The sequence below is a fragment of the Nyctibius grandis genome, chromosome 5 (assembly GCF_013368605.1).
Source record: "Nyctibius grandis isolate bNycGra1 chromosome 5, bNycGra1.pri, whole genome shotgun sequence".
NCBI lineage: Eukaryota > Metazoa > Chordata > Aves > Nyctibiiformes > Nyctibiidae > Nyctibius > Nyctibius grandis.
In genome coordinates, this window is record NC_090662.1 from 60,004,778 (window position 1) to 60,016,811 (window position 12,034).

The window sequence follows — 12,034 nt, forward strand, 5'->3', positions numbered from 1 at the left end:
ACAAGATGACTAAGCCACAGAAACATCCTTTTGTCTCTTCAGTTATTCTGATGATCCAATCAACTCCCCAAACGTTACTGAACATGCCTTGTAAAATGGTTTGTTAAATAACATGTAGAGCATTAAAAGCACCTTTAAAGGCTTTCAGCATAGATATGCATGCTGTTTAGTGCTGAGGCAGCTGCTTAAGCTTCAACATAAACAAGGCCTTGCTAACAGAGATGACAGCATTCATTTATGCCATTCATAGAAAATTCTAATGCAACCCTGAAACCCGTTGTGTGAATCTGTCTTCTGCACTTGCCAACAGAGGTATAAATAATGCAGGTGGCTGAAGACTAGCTTTACCTTACATAGTACAAGACAACTGTTATAATCTGAAAAGTTTGAATTTTACCCTCTGCAGTAGCCAAGAGAATACTTGTGTATGAACAAATATGAAGCCCTAAATCCTCTACACATAGAAATGTAGAACAGGTTAAAAGTCCAACCATCTTCATAAAAGAAGACACTCCGTCAGTTCTTGGATTTTTCCCACTATTAACAGCTGTGAGAAACACCATGAAAAATGTAAAATGAAACAAGAGTTTGGAAGATGACATTCATGCCCTAGTGAGGAAAAAAAAAACCAACTATTAAGTAGATCTTCCCTACCACATGCACACAGCTTAAAAAAAAACCAAACAAAAACAAACAAACAAAAAACCCAAAAATTTGAATCCTATACAAACGAAATTACATAATGTGATCCTGTACTGGGAGATAGGAAACAAACTGCTGTTGAGCAAAGTTACCTAAAATGTTTGCAAACAAAGAGACTCAATGTGGTGAAGACACATACATCCAGGGGAGTAACCCAAATGGGAAAAACCCACTTGAAACACGTTTTCTGCTTGACCACAAAACCAAAAACATTTTAAAGATAATGTTTTTTTACCTTTGCCATAAATTTACATCACCCAAGCCTTACACCATTTACATCATACAGCAAGCACATGTGCTTAGATATCAAGATGTTGCACCTGAATGGTAATCAGGTTATGGCCTTGTAATGTATTTACAATGGACAGCTGCATGAATTGCATTTGAATCAATAGAAATTGGAAATAAATTTCCCATTCTTTACAGGTGATTTGAGAATTCAGTGATCTGCAGAAGTTGCAACTAATACATTAAAAAAAAATACATAAGTGGTTGTCAAAAAGAGGGAAGGAAACGATTTAAGTGGTTCTGACAAGCTATTTATTGTAGCAAACTTCATGCCTCAGGACCTACATACTAGGAAAGATTTCAATGGAAAAAGTCGTATCCTATTTTCAAACTAAAATAAGCCATCCACTGAAGGGATTTCATAGAAAAATAAAAAAAAGAGGAAGTAGATCTGCCTCAGGCATGCTATTGATCCATTTTTTTTCTCTCTTGGTCAGTAAACACAAGTGTTACTCCCAGCACCTTGCAATAGAAGCAACACATTTTTCAAACAAGGAGACTGAAGACCAACGTAGTAAGAATTACTTACTGACAACAGGACCTACTTTACGATGCATGATGATCAGAGACAAGGTGCTCCATGCATAGCAAGTGAAAGTTCTCTTTGATACGTGTGGTCTCCAAGCACAGATTTAACCCCGAGATCAACGTGCATTTATCCATAAACTGGGAAAATGTAATGCTAGGAGTCATCTAGTTAATAAAACCAGTTATGTTGTAACCCTGACTGAAAACCAGTTGAAGAACAAGCCTACCTCATAAGTAAGTCCAACTTTTAAGGTTTAGAAGTAGATATAGGCAGAGCAGAAGAGCTTATAGTTTTCCACAAGCAACTGTCATAAGAAACAAGAGCAAAACTGCTAAGCAGAGAAGTAACAGAAAAGCCTCAGGAAGATCTGTTACATTCTTAGTCTTTGAGACTACAAACTATAATAAATGCCTCTACCTAGGATCAAGGATGCCACCGTTAATGGGCATACTAAACTTAAAGAAGTGCAACATACCAAGACTAGGCATGCAACCTTTCTGCACCATTTCATGGGATATTCTGAGCACCAGCCATCTTTCCTCAGAAGGTCTGATCGCTGTAAAGGCCTCGAGAGCTGAAAGTTCTATAGAATTCAAAAGCTCAATTTGGAGATAAAGAACTAAGAAAGCTATAATCAGCATAATCCAGGCTACCATCCTCTTCATTTATATATTCTTAGATCTGTTCTCAGCACCTGAAGGCAGATGAGAATCGAACATCCAAGACGACTTATCTCCATCTAGAAGATTTTTAGAGAAGCACGACACAATCAAAGCCTGAATTCTAGAGAGGCTATATGAGGCCAAAGCAGACAGATCCAAAAATTCTGTTACCTTCCCCAAAACTGTGTTGTACTATGTAAATGCTCACTTTAACATCTCTTATTGGTATCCTTAACTATTCAGAGGAAGAAAGACATTTTGGGAAAAAAGAACTACTTAATCCTCTATGAAGTGTGATACACATTTTAAGAATGCAATGGATTCTAAGGTACTAATTCAAATCTACTATTTGAATTCTACTGTTTGATTCTAATCTACTATTCAAATCAAGAACGAATATTTACACTGCTTGCATTTGCAGGGTTTGAACTTGTGCTATCTAGTTTTCCACTGCTACCAGAAGCTCCCACAGTATAGGTTCAATTTCAATCATATGGCCATTGTATCACTACGACAGAAAACACTTTAGAGAACAGCAGTATCTACTACTGGATTGCTTTCTGGGGCAGGGGGAACACACATCAGACTAGTCTACAGTCTTGACATCTGTAAAAACATAAAACTGAAGGTGGTATTTATCTGAGAGTTGAACAAACAGCTCTTACTACTATGTCCTTCCCTACTGACACTATTTGATGTTGAGATGCAAAAAAAAAAAAAAAAAAAAATATCAGGCAATGAAACAAACCAAAAGTTGCCACAAAGACAGGATCCAATGCACCAAACTGTAGACGTGCATGATGCTGGAAAGTGAGATTAGTTAATGATCAGCACACAGTCACAGACCTGAACACTATAACTTCTTTGGTAGGTAATACCTCAGAAGTAAACAGATTCGATCCTTGATGTTGGATACGGCCAACTTGTATTACAGACCCCACGCTATTCTAACTTACAGCAATGAATTTCAGAATGTATTTTGAAACTAACTGTACTTGACTTGTAAACACCAATTTCAGTTGATCCAGAGATCCCACAGACTGTGACCTGACACAGAACTACTTTTGCAGGTGGTTCTTCAGAGACACCACCACAGGATAATCAGTAGTTAATTCAACTGACAGGGAATACAGAAGTCTCCCACAGGAAACTTAGAACCACCTGCAGAATAAGCATTGATTCCAAGACAGTCATCTCCTCCAGCCAGCCCTCCTCTTCTTACCAAGTCCCTTCTGTCCTTTCAGCAGCACTTTATGCCTGAGTGCATCCATGTTTCAGCTGAGAAACTTTGGCTATTATGCAGAAGTAGCTGGAAATAAGCAGCTTGGTACTGAAATGCTTTCAAACAAGAATCAGGTAAAAGAGTTACTGTATAACAGCCATACTGTGGGTTTCAGTGCTAATCACATGAGATTCAGAATCAACCGTGTCCATGCCTCCATAACAAACTTAATTTGCACTGATACAGGGACCCCTTCCAGATACAGAACCACTACACACGCACTTCTCTGAAGCCCACAGGACTTACCTCACTTACACAGGAAATTCACCGTTCTAGATGAGAGCTTAGATTACTACTACTACTTTGACTATCACCCTTTGGAACAAGAATCCCAGACCTCTGGCTTTTGACATGGTAACTGAGAAGAATCTGAGTCCCCTGTGACATTCCTGATGAACACCTCTCTACAAAATTATTATTGGGTTTGTACAGTGGCAATGTTCTTTAAGTGGACTAGAAGAGCTGTCTTTGTAGCCAGGGATATGAGGTGATCTTCCTGCTTCTGTAGATTCTGAAGAATCAAAAACTGAACAGAAGTAGTCCCTAGAACAAGAATGAAACCCTCTTCCCTTTTTTAAGTATCAAAGACTATCCTGTACAAGTTTTTAGCCTTACTAAGCCTTTAAATACTTGACAACAAATAAAATAAACAATTGGAACAGCAGATTTGGATTGTATCTTTTTAAACATATACCTTAGGAATACTGTAGGGAAAACAGCTCAAATGGCAGAAGATTTAAGAAGCATGTGGTATTTCAATTGCAAGACAATGATAGTGAATATTCAGAGACAATATGGAAAAGAACAGAATGCAAAACTAAATCTGATTTCCAAGACAAAAAAAAATTTCTGTGACAAATTCCCAGGTGATTAAATGGGATTAATCCAAATGGTCAATTCCAACTCTTACTTAGGACAGTGTTTTCCACACAACGCACCCCCCTTAAGCTGTGCAGTATTTGTGGTGAGGCTATCAAGAGTAAAGAATCTAGTACTACTGAGCAGTACCTTGTAATAGCCTGAGGCAAGCAACTGAAGAAATCAATGATAGTTTTTTCTCCTCACATCACCTCCATGGAGCTGTGCTAATTACAATGTCCTACTGCCAAGAGCTAAAACAGTCCTCCTCTTTGACCAAATGAAAAGGGACCTTTCACTTTCTTGGAACAGTAACAATGAATACAAACTATATGGATCAAAACAGTCTTATAGGATGTCCCTTTCACAAGTTATAGCTCCATTCTGTACAGGTATACATCCCAATCTTGCATAGCAGCATCAGTTGTGTAACTGTTCAAAGCCTACAGACAACTTATCAGATGCTAGAACTCTATCTTTCTATTATAAGGAGTGCTAAAAGTAAGGATCAAACCTTTCCAAAGCACAGCATGTCATCCACATAAAAATACTACACACAATCTCATATTTCAAATGCATTTAAATTAAATTATACGCACCTACAGACAAGTCCATCTTACTGCCTGGAATGTCCTCGGTTTGACTCTGGTTGGCGGGGGGGAAAAAAAAAAAAATCAGTTTTGACTTCTATGAAATGCTGAGGAATGTTTCAGAAAGCAGTTCTTGATGGTTAATGGAATGAAGGACGGACATGCTTGTGCCAATAAAAGTTTTATTTTAAACTAAAATCAAATACAAGGATTCCCAATATCACCCTGGACACACCTCACCTCGACCCCCCTAATGCTGTGCGTAGCAAGTTTATTGATATGAAACCAGACCTATGAACACACACAACAAAGAAAGATGGATAGACAGCTCTCTGTGGAATGAGCCTCTGTCCTCGTGTTCCAGCAGACGAGAGATGAAACACTGAAAATAGTGGCCAAAATGGTAGCTCATCCTCACGACCTGTCAAGTCATCAAATCGTGAAATGTGCTGCCAAGTTATTCTTTAGTTGGCAGTATGGGACAGGGTGTTCCCATAGCTTTCAGAAGCATCAATGGTCTAGCAGACTGAATTTGGGCTTGTGAGCCAACAGACATTACAAACTAATCCTAGTCATGTCAGTGACAGTTTGTGCAGCCCTGGGCTTCTCACAGAACCTCTGTGTTATTATATTTTGCTAGCCTGCATTACATACTATTCCTGCTTCACAGGATGACAGTTGGTACAATATTCTGTAAAATGTTTTACAAATTACCATGTCAGAAGTTCTTAAAAAATTTTGCTTGTAACTATTTTTAAGATACTTCCCTGCAGATCTGTCTTTTCTCTCCATGATGTGCTGTTTGTTTATTCACTTTACCAATCAATCTTTAAGTACGGACTGATAATGAGCCCTTTTTGTTCTAAAAAGACCCTGCTGCACAGTATTTAAAATATAAATAGCCAAGAGAGACACAGGGTTGTAAATCTCCTTTTCTGATTGGTGGCTGAGATTCAGAATGACTAGCCTTGGACTAACCGAAAATGTCTGAAACTACAGCCAGGAGCTGACACGTCTACCTTGAGTGCTCTAAACAGCATGTTATGAAAATTGAACAAAAAAAACCCCAAATCCTGCTACTCACAAGGAAACTGCAATCTCAGAACAACAGCTGTCATAAAGTAACTTTGAAGAGTCAAAGCAGATCTTGGATTTTTCTGAGAAGCCATTCTGGTCAGCAAGGAAGTGCTGAATACCCAGCTATTACAGGTATTATATAGTCAACATGCCACTACAGCAAATGCATATAAATGAGTATTTACACACTGTGAAACAGCTGACCTTTTGAGTTATTTAAAGCTTACTGTTTTTTTTTCGGGGGGGTGGGGGGGGGGGTGGGGGGGGTGTTTTGGTTTTTTGGGTGTTTTTTGTTTGTTTTTTTTTTTTTTTACAAAGTTGGATTTTACATTTTAAAAAATTTACTTACTAGTAAGCCCATATTTGAAAACTGTTTGGATAAAGGGTTCATCCACGAATCACTACTTCCTCCTTTTAATGAGCACTGAAGAGAAAAAAAAAGACAAAAATATTTTTAAGCAACTTCTTGATTTCTTAAATTTCATTTTATCCTTGAGATGCACAAGTGTCAAATGAAAATCCTGGTATCAGAGAAATTAACCTCCCGAACAAATAAGTTTAAGTTTTTGCATGGTTGGAAACATTTACCAAATATTTTTTTCTTTTCTCGCTCATAAAAACGTTCATTGTTAGGTATACCCAACTGGATGAACACTTGCTGTGTAGAATGTTTATCACACCTTCAGCTTCATTCTGGAATCTGGAAAGCTTTGTGAATGTTTCCTTTCCCCGCCCCATACCCCCCCAAACCCCTGTTACCCTTCAATACATTCTTTTAATCCACCAAATACAGAGGTAGATTTCTTTGTCGGCTTTCTTCCCTTTAGTATGTTATCTCTTACATGGGCATTGTGCTGACCTGGCTCTCAATTTGGCCTTACTGTAATTTACAGGTGATCAAAACCAAAACTGAACACAGTTTAATAGAAAAGATATTGATAAGAAAAATTTTTGGACAGTTGCTCTGGTGGTTAAAATAAAACTTTTGAGTGAGAAAAAAGTTAATGAAAATAATTTTTGCAAAATAGGAATTGTAAAACTCCATACCATGTCACTACAGTATTTCCACGTCCTAGGAAGCTACTCTCCGCTTGCCTTTGAGTCTGCCCCACCTACTTCATTAGAAGTAGCCAAAGCACAGCCCTTCTAATATTAATACAGTACCAAGTGTTACTGTACTACAGAACTTTAACACAAACAAGCCTTGGAAAGCAATTCACTTGGGACTATAGCCAAGCTCCTGCTCCTGTTTGAGGCCAAAGGTCAATAACAACCATCACAAGTCAGACCTAAATCCAACAGTCAGTAGAAATAAGAAGTGCATGTGGCTGTGGAATCCGAACTTCAGCAGGCTATGCAAGAAGAGCAGTAGCCTAACACAAATATGTGTCAACAAGAAAAGACTAATAGCCTTGGGATACTTATTGCTCCGTTTCATTTAGTAATGGCTCTGCAACCTACATACCAAAAGAATTTGACACCTACTGGCAGATTTATTAGTCACAACAGGTGTAACACATTAACACAAATCCAGAAACCTCACATTTTTTACACTGTTGTAACAGACACCTTTTCAGCTGAATTCTGTAATACCTTTTTAAAAGAACTATTACAATACTCTAACATCAGTCACACTGCTTTCAGACAACACAGTAGTTATGAATCATTCAAGCATTTTACCTTCATTTGTGTTTTCTTTCCTCCTTGCCCCCAACTTGTTGAATTGTGGGAGGAACTGCTTCCCTGAGAGCCTGCTGTGTTCCAGACTCCTCCCTCCTCCTCCTCTTCCCAGCTGGAATGACGCGTTCCTGTCACTGGCCCATCACTCTCTCCCCAGCCATCTTGCATAGATTTAGAACCTTTAGAAAAAGAAAAAACACTCAGAAGCAGTCTACAATACCATGCAGCTGGTGACTTGACACTGCAAGATTAGCTGAGATCATCAGAACCCCAAAGGAGTTTAAAAAAAAAAAAAAGCGTTGCACTCTAACAGCTGTAAACTTGTGCATGAATCCCAAGATTCAGTGGCATGTTAGCATTTAAAGATATAACAACCATAGAGACCTCTTCTCTTCTACAGATACAGCTGCATTTGGATTTCTTTAAAAGGCAGCCTGTTATTTCCTAGTGCAAATGAAACACTTCAAGGACACCTAAAAACCAAGTGTGCTGAGGACTCTGGTTCAGGTGGTTTATCAATTATTTCCTCTCTTCCTTCAAAACTGTAACATTTCCCTCGCACTAAACTCTCACACTAAATTACAGAAACAAAGAAGTTTAAGGATAACAACTAAGTAGAATCTGAAGGAGAGGACCTCACATTGTACTCTGGTATATGTAACACCTAAAGTAGTTTAATGTGAAAAAAACCTCCCTACTTGAATTTCTGTTCTTAACAATGTCACTAAAAAGAGTTATCAGCAGTGCTCTTTAAGTAGAGATGCCATTACCAGAAAGCTACAACCATTTCACCATATCAATTCAGACTAAGGACTTTTCCCTGTTGGCTTCTTTCCTTGCTGCTACCCTCTAGCACCAGCTGTCAAGCAACTTAAGAATTCTAACCTCTATTGACAAGCCAACAAGAGCCCAAATCCTCATCTTGTCCATTGTCCAACTGTTCTCCTTCCTGCTGTAACTCTTCATTCTGCATATTTCTTCCCCAAGCATTTATCTCCTTTAAAAAGGATTTCCATCACCATCATCTTTTTCATAACTTCAATTGTCTGGTGTTTGAGTGTGGAAATCGGGGATAAGAATATTAACACCCGTAGCAGAAAATGTGAATATAAAAAAAGTAGGAATTGTAATTAGTCTATCAAGGGGAACTCTACCTTGATCATGCCAAAAATAAGTAGAACAGCATTCATTGCAGTTCCAGAGCTACCTTAAAATCCATCATAAATAACAACTCAGATACTTCACAGGAAACTAACTTTTTAAAGTATATTCATCTTGTACCAGAATTGAGGACAGCTTAGGAAACATACAGGTCCAAGTGCAAAAATCTACCTCTTGACCCTTTAATCATGCTACTTACACAGAAAAGGCTACATTTAAGGATTATGACTGCAGAGTCAAGAACTTAATCTGGAAATGTGACATTTGGGGTAGTCCCTGCAGCTGCAATTTATTTCCGGCCACAGTGCTTAATTAAAATACTATGATCCTGGTTTTAACTACATGACCATAGATTATTTTCTGCATAGACAGCTCTCAGGTCTGAGATTCTTGAACATGAATCTGGACAGTGGTGTAAAGATGACTTGTCTGTAGGATTCCTGCTTCATTTTCTGCATTTGTTGAGTGAGGAGGCACAAATAGCTACAGTAAGAAAAGGAAACTTTCAGATAAAGACAAAATAATGATGCTGCAGAAAACTGAATTTATTCCTACTTCTGCCAGAGAACTCCTATGCAATGCTGATAAAACTACATAAATCATTTTTTTTTTTTTTAGAAGGTGGGTAATCATCTATGCTTCCCTTCTTTGGCTCTAGTCTTGTTTTCTTTTCTAATCATTGCTCGTCTCTGTTTCCTGTCCTTACCTTCAACAATAAATTATGCCTTTGCAGGCTCTTTGTCCCAATTTCTTCTTCCAACTTATCCAACATATTAAATATCTCCCCTTACTCCACTGAATAACGTAGCTTTCTTCTTCATTCCTTCTGGATGCCAATTAGAAAGGAGTTGAGAGAGCAGTCACAGAACACAGGAGAATAAAGATCTCAGCTCTTACACTGGTGACCTATTACACCCGAACCTGAAACAGCTGTCACAGGGAAACTTCCTATATTTTGCTTCTCTAGAGCTGGGAAAGCTTACGTATGAAGTAGTACTCATATGCTGCAGCTCTTTAGTTATGTCACACATGCAGACCAGTTAGGACAAGCAAGTGACCATGCACGGTCTTTAAAGACTATCTTAAGTATTAACAAATCCATAGAATTTGCAATGGATCATTAGCATTTCAGAGGCCTTTATTTTGGTCATGTTTAGGTGGCTTTTTACGTATGAAAGAAGAGAGCCATCTAAAAAAAGTCTAGCACCCTCAAAAGTGCCAAGTTTGTGTGGCAGGCACAGGAAGCACTACAGCCATCCACGAAAGGCTACTGTAACATTAAGACCAAGGAAGCAATGCTTTTTTCCCAGTTTTATATCATAAATGGCCAAACTATTTCATTGGGGTAGGAGGAAGGGAGAATGACCCAACAGCATACAATCTGTATAGAGCATTTAATTCCAAACAATTACATGTTGCAAAAGCAACTTGTAACTGGAAACAGTTTTACAGCAGATATCATCAGTCAAGTTCAGTAACAGTCATTTATTACTAGTGTTTCCTACTGGAAACTTTATATCCAAACATTATTGGCTTTGGCTATAACATTGATATGTTGTATTAGCAAGTGATTGCTTTTGTTTGCTGTATTTTCCTTAAAAAGAGTAAAGTAAGAATTCTATGGACAGCTTACATCCGCATGAATAATTTCCACAAAAATAAAACTCTTAATACAGCAAAATTTTAACTTCAAAGTAAATTTTTAAAAGATTTCAACATCTCATTCATGAAGAACACAGCTGTAGGCAGGTAATATCCAGAAAACAGTCATCCATTTAGGTTCAACCACAAAAGAAAGTTCAGTTCTTAAGAGTTACAATTTTCCACACTCATACAATAAAACAAAAAGAAAAAAAAAATCACTTCAAAGGCAAGTTGCATTACCAAAGTATAGACTACCATGTAATGGACTCCACAGTAAATTTGTCTGTGCATTCCTTTTTCTGATATGATAAGGAAAAGTGATTTATCATGTAACAAGTTTATATGCTAAGTAACAAGTGGGCAGCCAGAGAAGAAAAGACATTTTGAGAAAAACACATTTTCTCTTGCAGATGCTCTAATGTTTCAACACTTCCACAAATCAGAGCTGCCCGTTTAATACCTTGGTTAAGAAATTTTTCATTACCTTAAAAGACAAAGTTCCAGTCATTTGTAAGCACTTAACCACTCATCCATCAAAATCTTACATGACATTTAACATTGCTTCTAGGCCTCAGATAACAATTCCTCCATGGGTGACCTATATCAAAAGGCCAAACACTAAAAATCCCCAGGACCATTGCAAAGAAACTGTTATCTGGCCTATACTCACTAGATTTCATGGCATTCGGGGTGTTGGAAGATGCATTCCCCCAGCCTGTTGTCGATGCTCCCGTATCATCTACTTCACCCCACCCGGGACTGGTTTCGTTTGGCTCACCCCAGGCAGACGTACCATTATCTGGAGCAGGTGGAGTGCTTTTGCTCCAGACTGCACAAAGGAGAGAGAGTTTTTATTACAGACCATTTAGACAACAAACTATTTACTGCAGTGCAGCACCACGTCACTAATCTACTGCTTCATTCTTTCTGTTGATGACTGTAGATTCTCAATAGTGTGGGTGCAACACAACTGACAACTGTTCACATCAAACTTAGAGGGGGCACTGACCTCCAGGGATGAAAAGGAAGAGAATGCCATGATGAGTAATAGTTTTCTCCCAGGTTAAACATGAACCCCACATCTAATGCTGTCCTCCTGTCCGGTGAATGTGACTAATTAAAAGCACCAGACTAATGCAGGTTTTTCATATATTGAAGAAAGAATAAGGATATATTTCAAGTATATATTAAAATGAAATAGTATTCTTTAAAGCACGTTTGAGTCAGAGAAGAGATTACATAACAATAACACCTTAATATATTTCCAGGACATGTAACTTTTTCTTGTCCTTACTTCAAAAAAGAAATTATTTTGCTAAGTATTCTTTATCATACAGCAGAGCAAAATTGAGCTAAAAAACTAAATCACAGACTCGCTCAATTTCAAATGTTAACTGAGTGTTTCAGAGTAAAAAGTGTTTGACTAAAAATAAGCAAAGAATTCCTCCACATTTCTCTAATAATTAAATATTAAAAACGTGATTTAGTCTGGAGAAAAGGAGGCTCACGGAGACCTTATCACTCTCTACAACTACCTGAAAGAAGGTTGCAGTGAGGTGGG

General features: G+C 38.0%; 1 protein-coding gene across 1 annotated transcript in view; it reads right to left on the reverse strand.

Moving 5' to 3' along the window:
- The window catches only part of TNRC6B (trinucleotide repeat containing adaptor 6B), a 134,264-nt gene that overhangs the window by 21,059 nt on the left and 101,171 nt on the right, over positions 1-12,034 (reverse strand). The window contains 4 exon segments of the mRNA XM_068401270.1: positions 4,921-4,966; positions 6,338-6,412; positions 7,669-7,847; positions 11,144-11,302. Coding sequence (XP_068257371.1) covers positions 4,921-4,966; positions 6,338-6,412; positions 7,669-7,847; positions 11,144-11,302 — 459 coding nt within the window.